At 38.1% G+C, this 25,839-nt stretch overlaps 1 protein-coding gene and 1 non-coding gene across 2 annotated transcripts; both read left to right on the top strand.

The window, feature by feature from the left end:
* Nucleotides 1-4,514: 4,514 nt before the first annotated feature.
* Nucleotides 4,515-4,622, top strand: LOC131321452 (small nucleolar RNA snoR100). The gene has a single exon (XR_009198499.1). It is a non-coding gene; the product is annotated as a small nucleolar RNA snoR100 (small nucleolar RNA).
* A 2,772-nt stretch (nt 4,623-7,394) lies between these two features.
* LOC131318949 (serine/threonine-protein kinase CTR1-like) lies at nt 7,395-24,999 on the top strand. Its single transcript, XM_058349007.1, has 15 exons — nt 7,395-7,963; nt 14,184-14,482; nt 14,571-14,715; nt 15,231-15,334; nt 16,270-16,478; nt 19,391-19,816; nt 19,960-20,000; nt 21,528-21,596; nt 21,752-21,852; nt 21,963-22,047; nt 22,951-23,049; nt 23,523-23,591; nt 23,708-23,839; nt 23,992-24,086; nt 24,489-24,999. The coding sequence occupies exons 1-15, from the start codon at nt 7,643-7,645 to the stop codon at nt 24,595-24,597; spliced, it is 2,304 nt and encodes a 767-aa protein (XP_058204990.1). The 5' UTR covers nt 7,395-7,642; the 3' UTR covers nt 24,598-24,999.
* Nucleotides 25,000-25,839: the final 840 nt, after the last annotated feature.

Raw genomic sequence — 25,839 nt, 5'->3', positions numbered from 1 at the left:
AAGCTGATTTTTGAAGGTATGAATAATCAAAATTTTGGTACAGATTCCATTTTTTTTTCTCTACTTTTGTTTGAAGGATCTAAAGTTTCATGGCGCGGTTTCTAGATTAGATTTTGTAGAGGTAGATTTCGTCATTTATTTCCGAGTACCGCTCGTTGTTGAAACCCCTTATATGTTGTTGATTTTTTGTTACTTGAATCCCATATTTCCATGTTTTTTAGAACTTTGAAATTGTAAAGCAGGCATCTTGTAATTTTGTCGATTTGATTCATGAATTTTTTAGTTTGTTGCTTTTGTGCATCTCGTGAAAAAGAAAATGTTTTAAACTTGATTTGAATTAGCCGATTAATTAATTTTACAAGTTTCGTATGGCCTGCCTATTCAACACAAAACTGTTCTTGGTCCTCCTCCTATTTGATGCAAATGATCGTAAATTCGTAATTGCAATCATCTTTATATTCAATCGATAATCTAGGTTTTGCTTACTCTTTCAGGTTTTGCTTATTTTTGCAAAAGACTGGTCAGAAACTCTCACTATACCTCTCTTTACCACACTTGGGATTTTTAACATGCAAATACATATGCCCTAAGACTGCCTAAAGCCACAGTTGAATAGGGGTTTTGGAACTGTTGTTTTTTTATTGGATTTTGGAACTGTTGTTATTGGTACATTTACGTAATGCACTGTTTTATAACCCCATTTACGCTATAATTGAGTTAGGTTAGGGAAACATGGTCCCTCATTCAAATAAGGGAATAGCGTTAATTTTATCATAATTTTAGTATAATTTATTTCAAACGACAATGTCATTGGGTTGTTGGGGTTTTGGAATCTTGAGAATATTGAACCTTTGTTTATTTTCTGCTAGATGGAATGGATTTAAAGTGAGAAAGGCCCACATGAAGGATTTCAGTGATATGGAACCAGAAAGAGAGCCATGAGAGAGGCGAGTGACCATGTAGTAGTGATGGGCAGGCGCAGCTGGAGTGGAGTCATAAATGGTGAGAATTGGAACCGCTTTTCTAAGTTCTGTGTGCTACTAATGCGATCCTTATTCAATGGACACAAAGTGGCCAACAATATGTGGTCCATGGCTATTTTTTGACAGATCATTTTTAAAGAACATTTTAAACCCCGCTTGTGTCATTCTTTGAGTCTTGTTTTCCGAACAGCTGGTCCTAAGCCTAGACAAAGGAGGAGGGTTGTGCATTAGGTAGCTGACAGCCAGAACGTAAAAAACTTCGTTAGATCCTCATGACAGGAATCCGATTATGAATGTTCCTTATGCTAGGGCATTCTGTTTAATTTAGCCAACCCCAAATTTTGGGACTTAAGGCTTGGTTTGGTTTGGTATAGGTTGATAATTAAATCAAAAGAACCTATTGTAACTATGTATCCGTCGGACATGGTTGTTGGTCAATCATATGGAGGTTTTCACTTTGCTGGTTGGTGGATTTGATTAAGGTTGCAATCAACTAATTGAGTGATCTTCCTAAAGTAGTACAAACATCATGTTAAACTAGACAAGTTAAAAACTAACATTCTTGATGCGATAAGAGTTTTTTTTGATAAAAATGAACTAAAGAATGAACCCAGTTAAGCTTTAAAAAAAAATGAACCCAATTACAACTACTTTTTGAGGGGTTTGATACTTGAGAGTTGAGGCTATAGAAATTTGGGCCTCTTTCAATTTTGCCATGTCTTGGTTCCCTTTTAGAAGCTCTGTTTGAAAACATTCTCTTTTTTGTTGTCATTCTTCAACACTGGATTTTGAGTTGGGCCTTGTAGAATAAAGATAGTGTCATCTTTATATGTAGAAACCTCCGGGTTTATGTCCAGTTTTCTGTTTTATTTTCGTTTTCTCTATTGTTTTTCTTTTCTTTTGTTGTCTTCGCTTTCTTTCCTTGGTCATAACAATGAAATGTTTGGCTGTATAACAGTATCTTATTGCAACAGTGATGGACATGCTAGGGATGATATTAACTGTAGCCACAAAATACAGACCTATGTTCATGCCTTCTTTTAATTGGTTTGGGCTTATAATTTTTCTCTCTTCCAGTGATTCCCTTCTCTTCAAAATCTGGTATTAGCAAGGGGGCACTAGCCGGCATTGTACTAGGAGCAGTTGTAGGCACAGTCACATTACATGCAGTTGTGTCTCTTATTACATTTAGATTGCTTATGAGGAAACAACAAGCAGTGTCAAAAAGATGTCAATGTGAGTATCTTATAGCGTCCGGTAGCTGAAATGCGATTTTATTTATCATGCTTCTTCATTTTCTTAACCCAGCTTGGTAGCTGACCACTTTGAATTTGTTGGCAGCTGTGATTGTTTCTACATATTATTTCTACGACCTTTATATGTAATGGTTGGGTATGTTAAAGCAATTCTTACATGGTTTACAATGAGGTGGCTGTTTCGGAATCTTTTTCAAAAGCCTGGAATGAATGTATAAAGATCATCACATCATCTTTTTTGATGAGAAGGCTACCCTTTTACCAATGGCAGCTGTTTTGGATACTAAAACGTTATGATGTTTGTTAGCCCCCCTGAATTAGCCAGAGCTATTTTAACTTTGTTTCATATACCGTGTCAGATTGCTGAAATGTTCAAGAAGAAAAGGTTTTACAAATGGGCTAACTGTGACAACTGTAGTTTTGATATGCCTCTTTTTGGATCTCTTATTTTGCATATTTAGCCGTTAAGTATTGGGATTTCAAAATCATTATCTGCCAATCCTCCTTGACCAGTGGAAAGCGGACCATTTGGGGTTGTTTATTATTTGTCTCAGATATATGCGTATCGAAAATTATAAGTACGGAGATGTAACTAGTATTTACAAGTACAGTTTCATCAAATGAATTGTTATTTACTTACATTGGCCCCATAATATGTTTTTTTCCTGTATCCAAGATCACTATCAAAATTGATGGTGTGAAAGACTTTTACTTATGGAGAATTGGCTCTGGCGAGTAACCATTTTGATGCCTCTGCTCAAGTTGGATAAGGAGGGTATGGGAAGGTCTACAAAGGTACTCTTGCTGATGGCACTGTTGAGGCCATAAAACATTAAAACATGCACAAGAAAGATAGGGTCTAACAGCAGCAAGTAAGGATTTGCTCCCCTTTGTCGAGCACATACACCTTGTAAGGCATCTTCACAATAATATGAATCCCACAACCATTTGATAGCAAGGGAAAGCGAGGGGAAAACGATGTTGTTCTTACAACTTCTAACTCCACTCTCTTGCTATTGTCATTTTATTTGTAGACCAGGTCTCCATCTTTGGCGTCCCTTCCTATCAATTTTTTTTTGGTAATCACTTCCTATCAAATTGAAACTCGTGATTTAAGGGCACACACCCAAGCAAAATGAGGCCAAAAAGATGATGATTTGAAGAATGGTCAACACGAGACGGTTGTAGATGAAAGTGTGCTCACACATCTACTAATAAAATGAGTGTGCATTCCAAGCGGTTTAAGGTCATCCATAAGATCACCTTTAAACCCAGAGGCTTGTGTTCAGCTAGCTCTTGCCAGCAACCTTTGTCTTCCCCGATACATGTGGCTTTGTGAGCGTTTTGGTTTATATACCTTGCAGGGATAGGTCAAAAGTTACCCTGCCTAATGAGTGCATATAAGAAATTTAGCTTTCTTATGCACCTCTTAATTGATTATCCCATCCTCATGATTTCTTCTTTGTTTCTCCCTGCAAGCATCTATGGGTTTTTTTTCCCATTCTCTCTTGCTTTTTTGCAAGTGAAAAATTGTGGCAACCAATTTTGCGCGGATATGGACATGAAAATTTGAAATAATTGGGGACAAGGACACGCCATGGGACATGCCCAAAACGCATTTTCCTTACTTACATGGAAAAAATTAATGATAGTGATTTAGCAAAAACAAGGCCTATTCAAAGGCATGTTCTCATCGTGCATTTATATTTATATATAACATATTGGAGAGAGATGGCATGCCTGGTTGTAGCAGTCATCGATAGAGAAGAGATAGTGTCTTCGAGCAGATTGATGGAGAGAGTGGGGGTTTTTCAATCTGATTGAGAGAGGAAATAGTGTTATACCTGGCCAAGATTTAGATATCTTTCTTCTCTCCCATATGCAAGGGTCTCTCGTTTAGGCAACTCATGCCAATGTAACATTTCTTTTGCGGCTTCTTTTGCTGCATATGTGTTTCAGATGATATGGGGAATAAGTGACAGGATGTAGCTACTGCAGGCTTTTCTTCATGCACATAGAGTTCCATCTTTTTTATTGGTTTCAGTTACTTTGGTTCTTCTAGACGTTGATGCATGTTGGCTTACTTGGATTTTAGTTTACTTTGTTATTTCGTTGATCATTGAGACATATCGGTTTTGAACTTATTTCTTGATTTTTGGGTGCTTTTTCTAATATTCCAAGTTAGAACATTTTGGCTGAAAATAATTGTGTTGGTTGTTTTTTTCGTCTCTCATTGTTTATTCAAAACAATGTGCATACCGATGCTCTGGACTATCAATGAAGGAAGTATGGTAATGTGCACAAAAATTGATTTAGGTCTCTAGGCCTGCCCTCTTTGATGCCATTTGGCTTTGATTTGGGGCCATGGTTTTACAACAAAATGTCCTTGTAGCTCCTCAATTCTTGGAGGTTTAGGGGGGCCACTGTTTTAGTGGTATTCTGAGAACAGCCACTTTGTGCATATATTGTTAAAGGTTAGGTCTGTCTCCAATCATCCCCCGCCCATACCCCCAATGATTGGGGATTAGATGGGTTATGTTATGTTGTTGTTGTTGTTATTGTTTATTCAAAACAAAACCAGTAATTTCTTTAAGTAAAATTGTGAAATGGTTGGTTGTGGGGCTTGACATTCCTACACCTTTTATGGATCACTTGTGGCCATGCACGTTTCTAACTCATTTAGGGCTCAATGTAGGAATGTTAGCAAGGATAATTGCACAGTAATGTGAAATTGGACTTCCTTAGAAGTTCAAGTATGTGAGTGCCATGGCTACTTTCGTAAACCTATTGTTATTGTGTAGGACATTAGTCATGGATTGAAAGCGTTTTTTTTTTAATCTAAAAAATGGTGGGTTAAGGAGGGTGGTTAGAGGGATGTTGAATCAAAAGGTACTATGTCATTAGTTTTGAATATTTCAGTTTTGTTGCCTCTTTATTTTCTGATAGTTGATTTCACTTACATTTGATATGTTAGCAAATTTTACTTCAAAACTAGATAAGCTAGGATGACATACTTTTGAACAAAGTTTTTATTTGTTTTTATTTTTTCAGGATTGAGTAATTCGGAACACAGCCGCAACGGAATTATTATAATTCTCTCCTTACCATCTCAAATCTTTGATTATAATAAAGGATGTGTATTATCAATATTGTTTTGGCCTAGATATCGGACAAGTTATGTTAGCTATTGATTACTCTCTTATGTTAGGCTGATTATGAATTTTGGGAGAGGTTGCTTTCATTGGCAGGGGTAGTCAGCAACAACTCTTTACTGGCATATTTAAATGAGGTGGACCATTTGCTACTTTAACCAGCCCATGTAATATGCTTCTATAACTATTTCAATTTGCTTCTTGCATTCTCAACTTCACTATTGCAAGCTAAACTAATTTGTGATAAGTCGAAGCCTTTCTCTTTAACAACAAATCAATGGGCATAACATTCGTGCTATGCACGGAGTCCTTGATCTAGTTCACTTTAATGGACAAAGGTGCTACAGTCTAGAATTGACATTAATAAACTCTCCCGAATTCAGAATTAACAGTCATGATTGCTTGGATTTGTGCAACCTTTCATTTTAACTCTCCCAAAAAATAATAATAATAATAATTATCGGTACTAATTTTTTATCCTAGAATTACCCTTAATTTGTGATCCAGTCCCGTAGAGGGGCTTGACCGCACCATTTGGCGCGGTGCGGCCCATCTCAGCTCCACATTGATGATTGGATTGGCCTTGTTCATTAATAGGACTTGTCATCTAGATGGATAGAGATCAATGCCTATATAACTTATTTTTATTCGATTGAGCTGATTTTTTTGTAAGGCAACTCGAAAAAGTTATCTGAAAATTAATTAATGACTTGGATTATTTGTATGAGATCTAAAAGTGGACCCCGTGCGGAGATCTGTACACTGTCTGTACAAGACTAACTTGCACGCCTAGTGGAGTTCTTAGTTGATCTCTAGCATAAAAAGGGGAGTAAAATGAAATTAAGTTGGGTTAGTGCTGTTCGTGGAGAGAATTGGAAATGTGGCTTGATGTGGATCATAGATTTTTTCTAGTACAATCCTAGCCACAAAATGGACCACAATGGACACTTAGACCGAAGGGGAGCCGGACTTTAGAACTACAACAATGTCAAAATATTAGTTGGATAGAGATCAATGCCTCACTGAAACATATATATCTTGAAAATATTGTGACGTCAAACATACGTAGTATTTGTTTTTTTTTTATTAGGTTCGGTACCCGATTAACATAACTTTGTGTATGATGGAGTGCTCGATGAGTTCTTCAAATGATTGGTTTTTATCATTGAGATGACCTCAAAATGGGCCAAAATAGACCAACAATGGGTCGGACTGTCCAGTCCAATTAATCACAATTTGATGGACTAGAGATGATCCAAAACCTTTTTAAAATGGGATCATTTCCAGCTCCGGAGGGTAATGTTCAAGATCTTGTGATCCTTATAGGGCTTACTTTGATGACCACAATATTTTATTTTGTAAAAATCGTCGAAAAGAAGAAACAAACAATAAAATATTTTCATTGGATTGGTATGTTTTCAGACCATATTTGCATGTTATTAATTGATGTATTTTCGCATATAAAGATGTTACTTACACAACAATCTAAACACAACAACTTACACAACCTCTCACATATATGTGGGGCCCACACATAGTAGTGTGTGTAGAGTCCACATGCATGTAAGAGGTTGTGTAAGTTGTTGTGTTTGAATTGTTGTGTAAGTATCATTTTTTTTTCGAATATCAATTCATACCTAACATCCATCCGAATTGTCCAAACGTGTTTTTGACGATTCAAATTATAACACATTCTTTCCTTTTTTTCGAATGCACTCTCAAATACCACGTAGACTATATCCTATTTGTACTCAAGAATTTCTCCTACTCAAGACCCTTTTTCATTCTTTCGAAAAGGATGCTGCTCCTTTTCTTTTCTTTTTTCAATGCATGATGAGGTCAGTAGGGTGGAAGTAATGGACGTCTAGAATTGGAGAAGAGCTGGACCCCCGAATGAGACTGCCCGCACACAATCGTCTCTCTTGAAGTTGACTCCTCTGACTCACACTCCTGACGTCGCACTCCCATACCGTTCAATGCACATAGACTGTACACCGCTTCGTACCTGATAACTGACTCTCTCTCTCTCTCTCTCTCTCTCTCTCCACCCTCAATGCACATACTGTACACCGCTTCGTACCTAATAACTGATTCTCTCTCTCTCTCTCTCTCCTCCCTGAATTGTCCAAAACCATTCCCCCCATACGCACCTGCAAAAATTGTAGAGAGAGAAAGCAATAGGAGTACAGTTCACTGAATCATTCCATCTCTCACCCTACACTATCACATTCCGTAAACCAGATCGATTTCCATGGAAACACCAGGGAGACGATCTAGTCATTTTCCCCAGAACCAAACGGGCCCTTCGCCTTCGACTCGGGACGATCGAGTCATAACGGTCGAGGATTCGTTCCAATTGGAAGTGTATGGGAACGAGAGGGAAACTGCGTCGTCGTACAAGAGCTGGGCTCAGCAGACCCAGGAGAGCTACCAGCTGCAGCTGGCACTGGCCCTCCGGCTGTCGGCGGAGGCTACATGCGCCGACGATCCCAATTTCTTGGAACCTGGGACGGTGGATTCGCCTACGGCGGCCGGCTCGGCATCGGCCGAGGTCCTCTCGCATCGGTTCTGGGTATGGATTTGGTTATGTGTTTTAAGTTTGTGTTCGTGTTAAACGATGCCTGGTTTTTAATTTTATCTGCGGATAATTAATAGATGTCTTTGTTTCCCTCGAAAAAACAAAAAACGCCTTAGCCGTGTAATCGAGATGCTCGGGCGTGCCATAGACCACGTTTGGTCCGAATGTGGAAAGACCGACTTCTAAACAGACAAATTGTGCGCGGTAGATTCATCATACGGTTCTTTTTTGCTCACCGAAGAGGACTTTCATAATTTTCTCAAGTAATGTAGAAAAACTAGCAAAGCACGGTGCTCAAACGTAAAAAATGCCGTTGAAATGGGAAATGTTCGGGAATTCCATTACTGAAAATGAAAGTTACCATTAAGAGATGCAATATAGAATTGCATGAAAGGAAACACAATTGAAGGTGCTAGACCGATGAAAATTTAAATAGTTAAAGGAAAGACATTTGTTGTGTGCTCAGGGACTAGGGTTAGGCACTTACCTTTTTTGTCTGGGTGGAAGCTGGCGGCAGGGCTTGCTTAACCAGATACACAGAATTGGGATCCTTGTCGCATGCAAATGGGGATAGATCTGGGCCAGAGAGTACTATATCCGTCCCTGAACCCTTTCCCCGCCCCAATCTCCAACGGGGACTTGTTTGCTCCCTCCATCCCTGCCCCAAACGGAGAACAGGAATCTCCATGGGGATACGGGGATTCGGGAATCTAAAATTTTTACTAAAAAAAGAAAAAAATAGATTTGCTAAACAACAAAGATCAAGAAAGAAACTTTTAATGAATAAAAGTAGGAGTGACAATCTGAACCCATATTTTTTTAACCCGCCTACTTATAACCCAACCCGTCCATTTTATATAATGGGTTAATATGGATTGAACCCATATCAATCCATATTTACATGGGTTTAGGTGAGTTAAAAATGGGTTCAATATGGGTTGAAACTAAAGACCCAAAGAGAATCTAAATTCCCGCAGCTTTGGACTGGAGAGCGTACAGCCCACTTTTCTCTCCCTCTCGTTCTTTTACTCCCCAGGAAAGAAATTTTCAAATTTTTTAGAAAATGGGGTCACATTTTTACTAGCCAAACATTTTTTTTTGGGTCAAACGAAATGAAGCAAGCAAAACTTTTACAAATCACACAGGCACACACACTTATTTAGTTATTCTCTTCGCATTCCCAAAAAAATTGTGCATTTGTTAATTTTGTGTCAAATTTTTGTGATTTTTTGATTTGTCTCATTGGGAGGAATCCAAAAATAAAAAGTTATGATCAAAATTCAGAATTATTTTAAATAACGGCAAAAATAAGTAAAAATTCTGTCTTTTTGGCTTATTTTCGTTTTATTCAAAAAATTATGGGACTATGTTTCTTTTTTCTTTTTTTTCCGATCTTAATTATCTTTTCTTTCTGAATCTAAAATGTTGAATTCTCCAGATTGAGAGAAAAAAAGGAGGGGGGGGGGGGGGGAACGGGTCGGGTGGACGGGTTTGGGTTTGGCTTGACCCATATTCAACTTGACCTGCTGCAACCCGTTTACTATTTGACCCGTCCATATTTGATCCACGACCCGTTTCAACCCGACCAAACCTGCCCATTTGTCACCTCTCAATAAAAGGTTCAAAGTAAGTTGCAGAACTGTAAAGACTTTATAGCTGAAGTTGAAGTAAAAAAGAAAATTTTTATAGTTGAAGCTAAAGTAAAATGAGCACAAATTTACAATATAGGCAACCAAATAAAGTGAATAACAGAGAGCAGTAGAGCACAAGAAAACAAGAAAGGGTTGCTCGATCTACTGCTATTCATGGGATATTATTACTGCCCACGACAATAAAAATGAAAAAAACTCTGACACAAACGCAATCACAATCACAAGCACAAATAGAGAAACATATGTAGTAATATAAGAGTCATGACACCAAAAGATTGAGTCTCAAAAGTGTCGGACCGTTTTTTCACCATCTCTCCTAAAATCAATTGGTGTTAGGAAGGGTTTCAATTAAGTTTTTTATGGCATTTGATATCGCACCCGCAAGTCTATTTTTAGAGTAGTCGCAGGGAGTGGCATTGTGTAATCAAATCCATGGGGGCACTCCAGGCCCAACAATCCCTCCCCTCGAACTCATGACTTCCTAGCTCTAATACCACTTGTCAGACCGCTTTTTACTATCTCTCCTAAAACCAATTGGTGTTAAGAAGGGTTTCAATTATGTCTTTTATGACATTCGACATCGCACCCGCAAGTCTGTTTTTAGAGCAGTCGCAGGGAGTGTCATTGTGTAAACAAATTTATGGGAGCACTCTGGGCCCAACAATAAGGACTCAAATATTAGACCATGATTCATGAGCTGAATTTGACCACTAAATCCAAATCTACTTGCAAATTCCATATAGTAAAACAACAAAACGAACCTTAATTTCCAAAATCCCCAAACCAAACATAATCGGAGCAAACAACATTAAGCAAATAAAAGTTAAAATTAGTTCATAATTCCATAGTTTTGTTGTGTGTGGCGCTTGAAAAGTGGGAACTGGGAGTAGGGAATGAGAAATAACCCTAGAAAAATATAAGTAATACTAATAGTTGTTCATATATTTCGGGGAATCGGGGATGGGGACGGGGCAGGGAGCAAACGGGGAAGGAAATCGGGGCGGGGATATATTTGTCCCCACCTCCTACCCGATCCTCGAAAATCTTCAAAATAAATCCCCATATCCTACCCAATCCCCAAACAGATCTCCATATTGGCGATTCGTTCGGGGTAGGGATCGGATCGGATATGAACGGGTCAGACAAAATGGCCATCCCTTTTAGGGACCCCTCTTCTGTTCTTCAGCTTCTCATTTTATACTGCCAAAAGGGGCACTTACAAGCCATGTTTCCATGAACAACATGTTCATTCCTCTTTGCTCTACTAGTGCCATGTGTCCCACTTTCCTTAGCAACCATTGGTTACCCATGCTCCCATGAAACCATGTTCACATTTTCACTAGGGAAATGGGGTTGCCTTGCACCTCATTTGCTGTCCCGAACAAATCTATTTTGCTCTCCATTTTCTTCCAAATATTCGCGATGTGGTGCTTTCACATTGGTGGTCATTTTTGGGTACTAGCAGTCTTAGAACATAAATCTCATAATTCGTGTGCAGGAGCGTGAAAACGTCTTTGGAAAACATCCCAAAATATTAACATCCGCTAGAGCGAGGATTGAGTGCGAAAGGTGAGGGCATTCTCAACTCTCAAAGATTATGTGACTAAGCTTAGAGCCATGGAACCTATGATGAACAGACACAGACACGGGAATTCTTAAAAAATGGGGACATAGACATGGCGGGGGACACGCCACGTGTATATTTATTGATATATATATATATGTATATATTCAATTTTTTTTCAAGTTTAAATGGCCCCCAAAGATTTTTAATTTTTTTAAAAAAAATAACAGTTGGATCCCCGCCGTGTCCCCATCGGTGTCCCCCCTAAAAAAATTAGATTAAAGTATTGGACACGCCACGTGTCCCACGTGTGTGCCTGTGTCCGGACACTACAATATGTCGACCTCTAGAGGTGTCGGTGCATGAAACTCTTTCGGAGGAAAATATGGGTTAGGTTGCCGATTGTTAGGGCCGGCCATGAGATTTTCAGGCCCCGAGCGAGATTACAAAATGGGGCATGTAGATTTTCTTTGTTAAAATTCAAAACAAGAAAAACTATTTTCAAAAATAAATTATCACAAGGATTATGCGTCATAAAGGAGGTCAATGTTACCTCACATCTAAATGATTTGAATTAAAAGCTGTTATTAAAGATTTTGATTGAGTAATTTTATTTTATTTCATTACAGTATACTAGGTTCTATACGAAAAAATATTATTGAGTGTTGTGCACTGTTTATATAGTTACCATTTAGGCCCTCCTTGGCATAAAGCTTGTCATTGGCATTTTTGTTTAAAGACTTTTACTCTTTTGGTTTCTATTCAACTAGCTTTCTGCCAGTTTTATGTATGGGGCCAAAAAAATCACATTGGTGTTTCTTTTGGCCTCGTGTATCGAAGCCAATGCTAGTTGATAAAAAAGATAGTTTAATTCTTTTCCAGTCCCGTGTTGGATGGATGCTAATATTGTTCCCATTCTATGCCTTGAAAGACATGTGTGGTGGAGAATGAGTTTGGGGCACATGTGGCGATGCTTCAGGGGCATAAAATAATTTTTCCTCTATATTCACACCTCTCTCTCTCTTCCCCACGTTTATCACTCTCTCCCAATTTACTCTCTCCTCCACACGTTTTTCTCTCTCTCTCTCTCTCTCTCTCTCTCTCTCTCTCAATTTTTTATAAACAAATAAATTAAAAATATAGAAAATTAGTAAACACATTTGCTTATAGTTTAGATAGATGGGGGAATTGAAAGACTAAAAAAAGCATTCATGGTATTGGCTAAAAAGCCCATTGAAGTAAAAATTAAGTGCTTATTTTTTTCATATATGTTAATGTTTATTAACTATTTCAATAATGATCAAAGAGAAAATGAAAAAATGACAGACATATGATAATACTTTTTTCAGAGAGATACATCAGAGCATTTATTAAAACAAAAAGTAGTGACACCTAAAAGGCCTATAAGCCTTTATGAGGGACCCGTGCAAAAAAAATTGGTACAATAGTGCTTATTTAACATGTCTTAGATATTTACATGTTTATCCAAATGGGGTCCTACTCTATTTTAATCAAATTGAATTTTTAAAAAGAATAGGAAAATGATTTCTACGCTCCCTTTTTTGATTATAGCACTCCATTTCTTGTCTTTTGATGAAGTTTTTGTGTGTATTTTTCTCACTAAAAGACAAGAAAATGAGTGCCATAATAAATAAAAAAAAGGGAGTGTAGAAATCATTTTCCAAAGAATAAAAGATGATTATAAAGTCACTGAGTTGGAATTATTTTTATCACAAGTTGGTAATATAAATACAAAAATCTGTGTGTGTGTGTGTATATATATAATTATTCCAATTATTCAACAATTGATAGTGTTGGTCTGCTGGTAAAGGTGCTGCTGCATTAGCCTTTGGTTTTGAGTTCAAATCTTACCAGCATGATTCTTTCTGTTGAGCGCGACTTCTTTACCGCTGAACCACATTGTGCCCTAGGTGGTGGCTTGGTGAGCTTATGCCTAGGGTCGGGCCGGCAGATTGTTTTGAAGGAAATGTGGTTAGTAGTTGTTGTCAAGATCAACCATGCAAGTTGGATTAGGCGCTTTGATTGAAGCTTAAGTGGAGAAATGTAGAAACAAGTTGAATTGCAATTTGGGGAAGACTAGTTAAGGTCTGTGTGATTTTTTTGACATTGTCGGATTCGAGAAAATTACCTCAAGTGTTACTGCAATTAGGTGAATTATTGACGAAGGCGATATCCTAGAGAAAATCATTTGACACTTGGAAGTAATGCCATGGAGTACGTGGGAAATGAGAAAATTTAGGTTTGTGTTGTGAAGAACAGAAGTTTTATTATCCCTTTTACATCGATGCATTTTGAACATAAAACTCAAGGGAGATTTAGCGGATTATTTTTGGAAGTTTGAGCTATCAATAATTCCCCACTATCTTCAACTTTATGGACAAAAGAGTCGTGTGGAAAAAAGGAGTATTTGTAACTAGAAAAGGCAAGGGGTAGCATGTTTGTTAAATGTCATTCGTATCCTTGCAACAAGCTGAAACATTGTATGAGCTAAATGGATTTTTTAAGTATATTGGCTTGGCCCAAACAAATGAACTTAGAAATGCATTCCTTACAAAATTGGGTTCATATTCTTCTTGTTTTGGTGGCCTCTTTTTGGCGGATCCAATGAAGGCAGCTGAGTTATAACGTAGGATACTCATACAGCCAATCGTGGGGTTGGATTTGACATATCTATCACATCCACAAAAAGAATTTGCTGCACATGTAGGATTGTAGAGATTTTATGAACTTTCTAACAACTGTTCTGGGCTCCTATAGTGAACTCCTAGTTCATCGGAAAAGTATAAGGTCTTGAAAGATCAAGAATTTCTTCCCCTTCCTGAATCAGAAAAATGGTAATGGCTTGTGTTTTTTCTTGTCTAACTGGGTAAATCCTCAAAACGCCAAATTTTGTCAATGCTTTAATCAGTTCTATACTACTTCAACCGTGCAAGTTCATGACTAACGCGCATATGGTTTATTTATCTGTTTGCACCAGTTGAAGGGCTGCATGTCTTACTGTGACAAAGTTCCTGATGGATTTTACTTGATTCACGGGATGGATCCATATTTATGGTCTATGAGCACTGATCTAGAAGATAGTGGTCGGGTCCCATCATTTGATACATTGAAGGTGGTTGACCCTGCCGACGGTTCACTAGAGGTTGTTTTGATTGATAAATCTTGGGATTCTGGTTTGAAAGAACTTCAGAGTATGGTACACAGCTTATCTAGTAACTGGATAACTAGAAAAGAGGTGGTTGATCACCTTGCTGAGCTTGTATGCAATCGTTTGGGGTAAGTTCTCTCACTTCTTTTGCTTTTGAATCCTCTGATTTTAAGTGTGTTGTGATTTTATATTGCAACCTTGCACTATTGTCGTAAGGGGTGTAGCTTCTTCTGGAGAAGAATGTTTTGATAACCGCTGGAAAGAGGGAGCTGGACTTTTGAAGGACTGCTTAGGCTCTGTCATGCTTCCTATTGGAAGCTTGTGTGTCGGCTTTTGCGTTCATCGAGCACTTCTCTTTAAAGTAAATGCCCCAACTCAATTTTTATTTGCTGAACTGATTACTCTTTGATATTGTCTAGAGTACACATGCATATGGAGATTTCGCTACCTGTTATTTACTTAGTGCATGCAATCTTTAGTCACAAGAAGCACGGACACGGGCAATGTGACAAACTCTTTACTTTCCAAATATTACTAATTTGACCCCTGAAATAAGGTTATAATGTGTAAACACAAGCCCTGCCGCATCCCATGTGGTGTCTGAGTTGGGACATGCGTCCAAGACGGGTCAAGTCAAAAAGGAAATCAATAAAGCTAAATATACATGCCACCTGGTGTGTCCCATATGTACGTTGGTGTTTTCCCTCTGTGTCCCTGTCTGACCCGTATACAGTGACGAATTAGGCGTGTCGGTGCTTCATAGTGTGCTCATACCCACCTATCAAACTTATTGTTTCTTAAGCACTGGTGTACATGTCAAATTTCGTAGCTGCTCTTCCAGTGCTTGCTGATGACCTGATAATTACATTCTTGCAGGTGTTAGCAGACATGGTTAACTTACCATGCCGAATAGCTAAGGGGTGTAAATACTGTGAGAGGGAGTTGGCTTCCTCCTGTCTTGTGCGATTTGACAATGACAGGTATGTTGTCTTTGATTTGTCAAATTTACAGAAACTGATGAAGTTCCTAGGGGACATATGAGGTGGTATACAGGCCACCATCAAAGTTCTGGTTGCGGGCTGGAACATATATAAATACACACACCCACACCCAATAATGGAAGCTGATTCAGGCAATGAATAGACCAAATAGCCATCACAAACCATAACAAAAATAAGGGGACGAGAAAATTTGGGAATTTTGGATGAAATTGAAGAACACTAATAGAGCAGGGATGCAAAAGTTCACAGTTTTGACGATCATACGTGATGGTAGGTGAAAAGAGGGGAAGAAAGATGATAACAAGTACATGGGAATTGCGAAAACAGGTAACTTTCAAGGGCATTAGAATTGAGAGTACGCAAGTATATGGGAATTAAGATGCATCTAAGTAAAGGTAGATTTGCATCTATTAGCTACTTCCATCTATTAGGTGGTGAGAGATTAATGAAGTAGTTATTTTTGATTTAGTAGCTAATTTATTTGACATGGACAAACGATTCATGGAGTAGTTAAGGCTTGGAGGACCTAGTTATAAGAAGGTTATAACAATTTGGGTATATGTCTGCTATTAATTTCCCCTCTATGTATTTATCCTTCTCTTCCGCTGCATAGTAATATTATGTTCTGATTCTCCCATTTTAAAGTTTTTGATAAGGAGTTTGGGGTTTGCAGAATTTGTTCTCTTTTGTTCATTTACTGAAGCAAAGTTGCACAAGTATTTACTGGTTGGCTGGAAATTCAGTTAATTCTTCTTGGTTAACTTCTAGACTCTGTTCACAAGGATGAATGTCTGTTTCACCTTGATATATAAGTCCTTGACAATAGACTAAATGTGAAGTTATCGTGTCATACTTGTCAGAGTTGAGGTCATATATCAGTCCTTGCCAATAATGTGGATGTATGATATTTTCAGAGAATATGTAGTTGATCTAATTGGAAGGCCCGGATCTTTAAGCCACCCGGATTCCTTGGTCAACGGTATATCTTCTGTTGTGGTTTCTTCACCATTATGTCATCCGAAGTTTAGAACTGTTGAAAGTGCTGGGAACTTCAGGATGTTTGCCAGACTGTATTTTTCTGATTGTCAATCTCTTAATATTGCGTTTGATGATGCTTCCTCAGGTAATTTGCTAATTTCTTCCTTCACATACTGTAGGATAATGTGGAACGGCATGGTGTTGTCATGTTTATTGCCCTGTTTTAATTAGGCGAGACCTGGTTCTCTTCTATATCATTATCCTGGTTTGTTATTCTTATTTTGTGGATATGATAGATTTTACAGAACCATTCCCATCTTGGTGCCAACTGCCAACTAAAGATTCTCCAGTGTGCACTTGGTCCCATGCAATTCCGTGGTAAAGCTGTAATATTGGACTCCCACTACCAGAGAACTGTTGTCTTGTTTTAAAGAGGACGGTATAATAGTAAAACCCGTAAACAATTGTGATGTTCCAGCATTCCATTTTGGCTTATATTTGGCCAGTGGGAGGCTGGTACAAATCGTTGACCTTTGACTGAGTGATAAGTTTGGCATCAGGAAAGGAAAATATGAACTATCACTTTTAGTCCTGGGCAGTGCGAGAATTTGCAAAAAAATAAAATAAAACCATGACTATGATTCTTGGGCAGAGGAATTATAATATTTGCTTTATTCAGAATAGGATTTATGGAAAATTGTTAGAGAGTGGCTAAACAGGTAATTGTGCGTAGATAATCTCAAGCATAAAAAAAACTGAAGAGGTTGAAGGGCATGCTTTTCAGTGTGTCTCCAGTTATGGCCCTGCTTGTCTGACTAGCTAGTTGATAATCCTCTTGGGCAGGCATCTCCCACGCAGCAAGCAGCATCCCTAACTTACGAAGGAAGAAAAAGGCTTTACATGATCCCTGGTCAATGGGGCTGAAACCCTTGCTTTTCTCATTATGGGACAAATAAGTACTTTTAACTAGGTATCTAGGAGCTTGTTCGTTTTAGGATTTGGATTTTGGATAATGAGTAGAGAGAGATAGAGAGAGAAATGAGAGTAATAATTGAGAGAAAATTTATTGGGGACCGTGCACAAAGAGAGTCCAAAATCCCAAAACGAACCGGGTCTAGGGGATTTTTAGATTTAAGAGGTAACAAAAGGTATTATGGTAATGTTAAACCCAAATATCGTCTTTGTTGTGCTCTTTAAGCTCATCCATGAAAATACTATGTACTTATAATCCCAATGATTACACCATATAAATTGAAAATGAGAAGCATTCCCTAGCAAATCCATGAGATGCTGGATGATTGAGAGACATGAATCAGGGATTAGTATGGGTTGGAAAACATACCAATGCTACTTGATTGACAAGTAAAAGCTATTAGAAAGAAAAACCAGCTGTGAGTTGGCCGTGAATTAAGATGGTGTAGAGAGGGGAAGAGAGATCTCAATAGCTTTTCCATCCAGCAATGAAAGTAGATGGGTATGAGTGGCAGGATAGTTATTCTGATATTTATCTACTCCATATTCTGAATTAGGAAGTTCCAAGCATCTGAAGTCACATGATTTAATAGAGCTTATAAGTTTTGCTTTACCGCTCATTTTGGCATATTGCATGCAACAAGGTTGGGTACAAGACCATGAGATAGCAGCCCAAAGTTTGTACGCTTCCTTGATTTAATAGTCGGGTGAAGTTCATGGAATCTTGTTTTCTTGTCATAAGCCTGCTGTTTTCCATCTTTTCTCTGCAATTGCATTATGTTTGTTGTGAGGGAGAAGAGAGAAAGTGTATAGGGTGTTAATTAACCCTAACACACATCATTATGTTATAATATGTGACACCTCATTACAATAGTCTACTAACCAATGTGGGATTACACACTCTATATTCTAACACTCTCCCTCAAGCTGGAAAATAGATATCACATAGTCCCAGCTTGTTACATAACATTTCTAATCGCTGCTTGAACGACGACTTAGTAAACATGTCAGTCAGTTGAGAGCTTATGGACACAAATGGAGTAGCTATCACACCACTGGCTAACTTCTCACGCACCAGATGACAATCAACTTCAATATGCTTAGTCCTTTCATGAAATACTGGATTGGATGCGATGGGAATTGCTGCTTAATTATCACAGTACAGATTCATAGGCAATTGCACATTGAATCCTAGCTCCTCAAGAAAAGATCGCACCCACACAATTTCACAGGTTGTGTGAGCCATGGCTCTGTCTCTGCACTTGACCATGCAACCACTGTTTGCTTCTTACTTTTCCAATTGACAAGATTTCCACCAATGATGGTCCTTCTGCCCAATTAGAATCAGTAAACGCCTCAATATGCAAGTGACCATTAACTCGATAAAACAGACCACGCAAGATTTCCACCAATGATGGTCCTTCTGCCCAATGAGATACTTTACAATTCTGAGAACGGCCTCCCAATGTGGAAGACGAGGAGCAGACATAAACTTAAACTAGCTCACAATACTAACTGCAAACGAGATGTCAGGGCGATTAATAGTAAGATAGCTCAATTTATCAACCAAGCGACGATATTGGTCAGGGACTCAGGGCTAGAAAGCAACTTCCCCTGACTCACAGTGTATAGGGTGTTAATTTGATTCTCATTTATATAAAGTGACACCTCATTACAAAATTCTACTAACCAATGTGGGACTAAGATAGTAACACTCTATATTCTAACAATGTTCCAATCTAGTTGCTAACTTGCTACATTACGTAGAAATAATCAGTACCGCAAGTGCGGCAGCTCGCTTTAAATCCATATGCCAGTGATGCTATATTTAGTGACTGGGACCTGACTTCTTTCTCCCTTAGCATTTTTCCGTGACACCTGAATAGATAATGACATAAGTGTAACCTCCTCCATGACTGTCGGGGTAGCTCTCTGTAATAATTAAGGCTTTGAAAACCTTACACATCTTGTCTGAGTTGTCTCACAGAAAACCGATATCCAAAACAGCACCAATTTGTTGAAGAAGCTTTCCTTCTTTTTTTTCTTTTTCAATACCAGAATGACCAGGAACAGATATCATGACAGGTGCTGCTATTAATCGAGATAACGCAGGTCTGCACTTCTCTAGCCCTCATGAATTGAAAAGCGTTGGTAGGAGCTGGCCTCTTTCCAATTCAATTAATGAGAGGAAATTATCTGTATCACCTTTGTCGGGAAGAGTTGCTGGGACATTTGCCCAGGACAGAGGTTCCTGGATACCAAGCTCATTGAATCCTTTTCTGAATATTATAAGCTCTACACACCTATTCAAAGGCCCTGTTCTTCCAATTCAGATCCCTCCAAACGCACAAAGAGAGGCTCAACCAGGTGTAGTCGATACAGCTAATAATCTGAGGTTCATGGAATCGACTCACTTGGAATCCAATAAAATAGGTCGTGAATTGTTTCTCAACGAGAAGGATTTGGACATCAGATGGAATGATCTTGTGTTGAAGGAGAAAATTGGATCAGGTATGTGTTTTTTCTTTGCTGAGTGGATCACATAGCTGTTAAATGCTTGGTCAATTTTTTTGTATAGACTTAGTAATTGTTATGGATTGGTGTAATTTTTATTTTTTTGAGATATTACATGAACGTAATGGTGTACATTTCAGGTTCATTTGGAACTGTTCATCTTGCTGAGTGGCGTGGTTCAGTAAGCACACCTGTCCTTATGATTCTTGTGTACTTTGAAAATACACCATGAAATTCTGCTATTTTTGTGTTCTTAGCAAGCTAATTATTGAGTTCTATAAGAGATTGTTATGTGCACGACGTGTTTTTTTGTACTCGTGAGGGAAGTGTGTGCGCATTTGAAGTCAGAAACCAGCCCTTGCCAAACTTGAAAGCAAATGACTTTTGAAGAACATATTTCATTATGATCAATTGACTGTAAGGTGAGATAAATGCTTTTTGAAGCAATACTGTGAAAATGTATCACCATCGATTTTGATTCTTTTTTTCTTTTCTTTTCTTTTTTGTAATCGTCGCTTGATCTGTGTAAGTTCCTAGGAATTTTTTTTCCCCAATGATTGCATAGGAGGAGAGGAGGGATAAGTTTCCTCGTAAAATATATGAACTAATTTATTCCGGTTGTAAAAAACGAAGAACACAACAGATGTGTGTTGTCATTAATCATGTTGTTTAAGGGCTAACACTCATACTCAATGGGATTTCTCTTCTTCTCTGCTTCTTTATCACTTATGCACAAGTATTTTTTCTATTAAGAAGTGACAGTTAGCTACTCAGGCATAATATTATGAAAAGGGACACTAAAAATGATGAGTGGACATGGGTTAATGGTGAAATACTTGATATTGAGGTGGATAGGAATTGAATTGATGAAATTGCGAGAGTGCACTCAAGAATTGGTTAACTAGCTGCAATCTAGGTTTTGAAGTGTTAGTGAGAGAGTGTCTAGATCTGCGATTTCTATTTCCAAGACTCTGAAATCCAAATTTCAAATGAATGTGGAAGCTTAGTTTTGTCACCCTTAATAAACCTTGTTAAAGCTGACTAGAGTTTCGAAGTACCCCTCAATTAGTCCATGATATTTGAAAAACGGCTCAAAAAAGGGAAGAAAGAGCCTTGAAAAGTCAACGGGATACCTCCTAAGTAATGACAACATAATAAGGTCTTGCCCAATTGATTCTTGGACTTCAATCTTATTCTCTCACTTGTTACTTTTTGATTGAGAACTGCATGTAGCAAGGGAGTTGAGTATTAAATGGCTGCATGTAGTCAGTTCAAAGTTCTTTTTGGGGCCAAACTCAAAGCCATGCAAAGTGTTCACGCTGGTGCATTCATACATGTGTTTCTTAAATTGTGACTATTTGTTTGTTGTCTTGTTAATATTATGTTTTGGTTACATCCAGTTGACCACGTATGTTAGTGCCAAGAAGCACAGGACTAATATTTCAAGAGTCTTTAAAACTTAGGTTCAGCTGTGAAAGTCATCTACTTGCACTAAAGCATCCTTAGGCCAGATAGTTAGACTCATATATTGTCCTCGTTTCTTTTCAAACTAGTCTATTACTATTACTTTTCTTCTTTCAAAATTTTTCTTGAATTTGTTTCTGGTTCATTTACCAAATCCACTGATAAAACATTGTACCAACAGTGTTCAACTTTCCTACTGGAGAGCTTTGAAATTTCTGTTTTAATACCAAAGCTTTGCTTTTAGGATGTTGCTGTAAAGATCCTAATGGAACAAGATTTCGATACAGAGCACTTCGAGGAGTTTCAGACAGAGGTATGCTTTAGCTATGTTGTGCTTTCCATTTACAGATTTACTATTAACACAGGAGCAAAAGTGCAACATTCCGGTGCCTCTTCTCCCCTCTCTTCACGTTTCTCTCTTTAAGACTTGAGGAATATTGAAAGAGGTCTTTTATTGCTGTTCTTTAGGTGTCAATCATGGAACGCTTACGGCACCCAAACATTGTTCTCTTCATGGGTGCAGTGACTCAGCCTCCGAACTTGTCCATTGTTACAGAGTATTTGTCCAGGTCTGCTCCAGCAAGTTTTATCCTTTTTAGCTTAATTGTTTCCCCTCAACCAAAAAGGTCACTTTGAAACTGCTTCCAATGTCTAATGGATATTCTAATTTGGTCTGCAGGGGAAGCTTGTTTAAACTTCTGCGAATGCATGGTGCAGGAGTAATACTGGATGATAGGCAACGCCTGAATATGGCTTATGATGTGGTAGGCCTAAAGTAGACTACTTATCTCAACGAAAATCTATCACTTGTTCGTGTCGTATATGCAAATTTTGATGAAGTTGATCCGTCCACCATCCCTATGTAAGCTAAGTGGGGGTGGCGATGGTTCAGGCTTGGAATTTTTTGACCCCCTTCCCTGGTGGAAATTAGGGCTTGGTGGGTAACCTGTTTCTTCTTAAAGCTTTGAAAGTATAGATCATTAGCTTATACGCAAACTACCGGTTAACAATCAGGTGTTTTCTAAGTTCTTCTCTTCTATCACTTTTGCGCAAACTCATTGGGTAAACGACACTCAAAGAAGGGATGCCTGCCTTGCAAACAATTGCACAGAGGTGACTTGCTGTCATATATGATGCACCTCTTGGCTTCTGCTTTTTAATTGTGGCACAGGTTATCCATTGGACAGACGACGTAGTTCTTGTATACTTCAAAAAATTTCATGTAACTATAATATCAAGCATACATTAATTCTGGCACACACTAACAAAAATAAAGACTTTCTGCGACTTCATAAATGAGGGCACCACTTCTTGAATCCATGTTCATCGGTGTGTGTGATAGATATAGGAGTGGAAATTCTAAATGTCATGTAGGGTGAAGTTTGTTAATTATACAACATAATCGGGGAAGATGAGATATTTGAATGCTTCCTCCTCCCCAAACCTGAATCGTTGTATTCAAACATGTGTGGGTACCCTGATGACTTGCTTCCCGAACCTATCACTATCACATTAGGAGGGTGGGGCATGATACCTGAATAAAACCGGTGTCCATGTAGCTAACGTTTTGTTTTTGTATGAATTACACGGAAAAAAAGAATAACTATTTCCTCTTACTGTGCGATGCATTTTTTCTTGGATTTAGGAGCTGGTTGTTTCTATGACAGGCCAAGGGAATGAATTACCTTCATCAGCTCAAACCCCCCATCGTCCATCGAGATTTGAAGTCTCCCAATCTTTTGGTGGACAGCAAATATACTGTAAAGGTGAATTTTGGATTGTATTGGTTTACTGGAGTTTTCTTCCCTCTTCATTTTGGTTCACTTACCTCTTTCGTTATTGCATTCCACTAGATTTATCATTAGCCAAGGAGATTAGTTTGCTTGTTTTATGGGCTTTTTGTAGCTAAACCAACTTCGTTAAGAAAGACCTTTGGGCTTAGTAAATTTCTGTTCATCAACTACACCAGCAGTTAACTGGTTCCCCAACTGATATAAGTTAATGAACATGATATTTATATCTACGATTGCATCCTTTTGCTTCTTCAAATGATTTTTGTTTTTGCTTGGCTAAAGTCAGTAGGGTTAGTTGACTAGTTGTAGTTAGAAAGGTTTGAACCCAGTCAAATGCATAGGAGTACATGGTGCCTACTACAGGGGTACCATTTCACTTGCTTTAGATGATATACCGTTGCTCCATTTCTTTTCTTTTTTAGATCATGACAGTTGTGGTTTTCCAGGTCTGTGACTTTGGCCTCTCCCGTTCAAAAGCCAATACATTTCTTTCATCTAAAACAGCTGCCGGAACTGTAAGTTTGACTGGAGTCTAGGACTTTCTGTGTGACATGTTTGTGTCATATTTCATGTATTTAGATGAATGATTTAGATTTTCTGTTGACTTATGCTTATTGTTTTATTTTATTAGCCTGAGTGGATGGCACCAGAAATCCTCCGTGATGAGCCATCAAATGAGAAGTCAGATGTTTACAGTTTTGGTGTAATTTTGTGGGAACTTGTGACCCTTCAACAGCCATGGAAAAATTTAGATCCAAGACAGGTTATTATCATATTACTCTGCCTGTCCTGTATTATTAGGATAGGATTAATTAAAGTTATAAGTTCACTTGGAATTTCGTTTTCATCTAGTCTTTGTATAGGTGCTACTTGTTAAAAATGAAAGCTTCACTAATAATTGCTTACCTTTAACAGGTGGTGGTAGTTGTTGGATTTAAAGGAAAAAGGCTTGAAATTCCCAGCAACGTCAATCCTCAAGTAGCTGCCTTAATTGAAGCCTGTTGGGCTGAGTGAGTAGAAATTCATGATAGTGTGAATGAAATTAATTGCCTAATTTTTTCCCTATTCGTTTAATGCTTTTAATTCAGTTCCTGAAAAGTACTTCTATATACACAAATACTTACTGGTCTATAGAATTTATTTTTGTGTGAAAATGATTTTCGAGAATACATAAATACATTTTGGTGTTTTCATAAGCCTGAGTTATTTACCAAATAATAATAATAATAATATGTTTCGAATTCCGTTAACAAAAGCAAGTCTTCTCAAAAAATATCCCAAACATTATACAAGGGAACAGCAATAAAACAGAGAATCCGAACAGGGCAGTAATTCACAGGAAGATTTATTCTCTCTCTCTCTCTCTCTCTCTCTCTCTCTCTCTCTCTCTCATGAACTTTATGGTGCTGCAGTGAGCCATGGAAGCGTCCATCATTCTCCTCCATTATGGAGTATTTGCAGCAATTGATCTCCTACTCCACAGATCAACCAGTTCATGGTCATATTCCACAAGTTTCCTAAATATGGGAAGCACCATAAGAGTAATTCTTATGCTGGCATATGATTTTTTGGTGCTCTGGTGGTCGGAAGAATATGCATTACCTTCTAACAAAAGGTTTGTCTGTTAATGATTGAAGCTAAAAATGGCTCCTGTCATGTTTAAAGGATTCAACGTGCATAGCAAATCCATGGTACTAACTGCAGTTGTGTATATTTGATATATTTCTGATTTACTCTGTATTATATATTTCATTTTTCGCCCCCTTGTAAAAGTTGGTAACTTACCACTAGGACCATACGTCAATTTGATTTTCTAGTTCTAGTTTAGGTGGCTGCTGTTTGCTGCCAAGTACAATGTAGCGCATCATGTTTGTACTACCAACGCCAATATAATACCGGTGTACAAGATTTCTGTTACCAATCTGTCATGGATTTTGAAAACAAGATTTCTGTTACCACCACTGATATCAACAAATCTTTTCGCTTCGAGGGGCTGCACTTTAAACGTTGGAAGCAAAAGATGTTTTTCTTTCTGACTATTCAAAAACTTGCTGCATACTGTGATTCGACTAAACCTGTTGCTGCGAATCCCCCTACTACTGAAAACACTAAAGAGATTTCAAAATGGACCAATGATGATTTTTTGTGCAAGAACTACATTCTGAATGCTTTGACCGATGAGCTTTACAATTACTATTCCATCTTTGATTTTGCTAAAGAACTTTGGGATGCCCTCCAGAAAAAATATGATACCGAAGAGGCTGGGACTAAGAAATATGCTATTAGTCGCTACTTGAAGTTTTCTATGATTGATGAAAAATCCGTGGTTTCCCAGGCACACGATTTACAGAAAATTGCACATGAAATTCTTACCGAGGGCATGTCTATTTGTGAACAATTTCAGGTTGCTGTTCTTATTGATAAACTGCCTCCTAGTTGGAAAGACTTTAAAAAGGATCTTCGTCATAAGTCAAAAGGTTTTTCAATGGAAAGTTCGATTGTTCAGCTCCGAATTGAGAAGGAGGCTCGGAAACAGGATCAGAAGGATGAGGTTCTCTTTGTTGCAAACAAAAAGAACCACAGTTCGGCTGTGCTCAAGCCGAAAGGAGGAATTACAAAGTCAAATCAGAACCAGAACCGGAACGGAAAACCAAATCAGAACAAGAAGTTACCCCCTTTTGGAGGCCAGGCTCGAAACACGGACTCCGTCCAATTTGTGTGTTACAATTGTAACAAGCCTGGCCATATATGGCAAGAAATTGC

Source organism: Rhododendron vialii, chromosome 3a (genome assembly GCF_030253575.1).
Source record: "Rhododendron vialii isolate Sample 1 chromosome 3a, ASM3025357v1".
Classification (NCBI taxonomy): domain Eukaryota; kingdom Viridiplantae; phylum Streptophyta; class Magnoliopsida; order Ericales; family Ericaceae; genus Rhododendron; species Rhododendron vialii.
The sequence above is the reverse complement of the archived record's forward strand: the minus strand, read 5'-3'. Positions and strand labels throughout refer to the sequence as shown.

What these genes read in the sequence shown, in the direction of transcription:
- LOC131318949 (XM_058349007.1), top strand. Translation starts at nt 7,643, where the DNA reads ATGGAAACACCAGGGAGACGATCTAGTCATTTTCCCCAGAACCAAACG. An exon ending in ATCGAGCACTTCTCTTTAAA is followed by an intron (nt 14,716 to 15,230) that starts GTAAATGCCCCA and finishes ACATTCTTGCAG; the next exon opens with GTGTTAGCAGACATGGTTAA. An exon ending in ATTGAAGCCTGTTGGGCTGA is followed by an intron (nt 24,087 to 24,488) that starts GTGAGTAGAAAT and finishes ATGGTGCTGCAG; the next exon opens with TGAGCCATGGAAGCGTCCAT.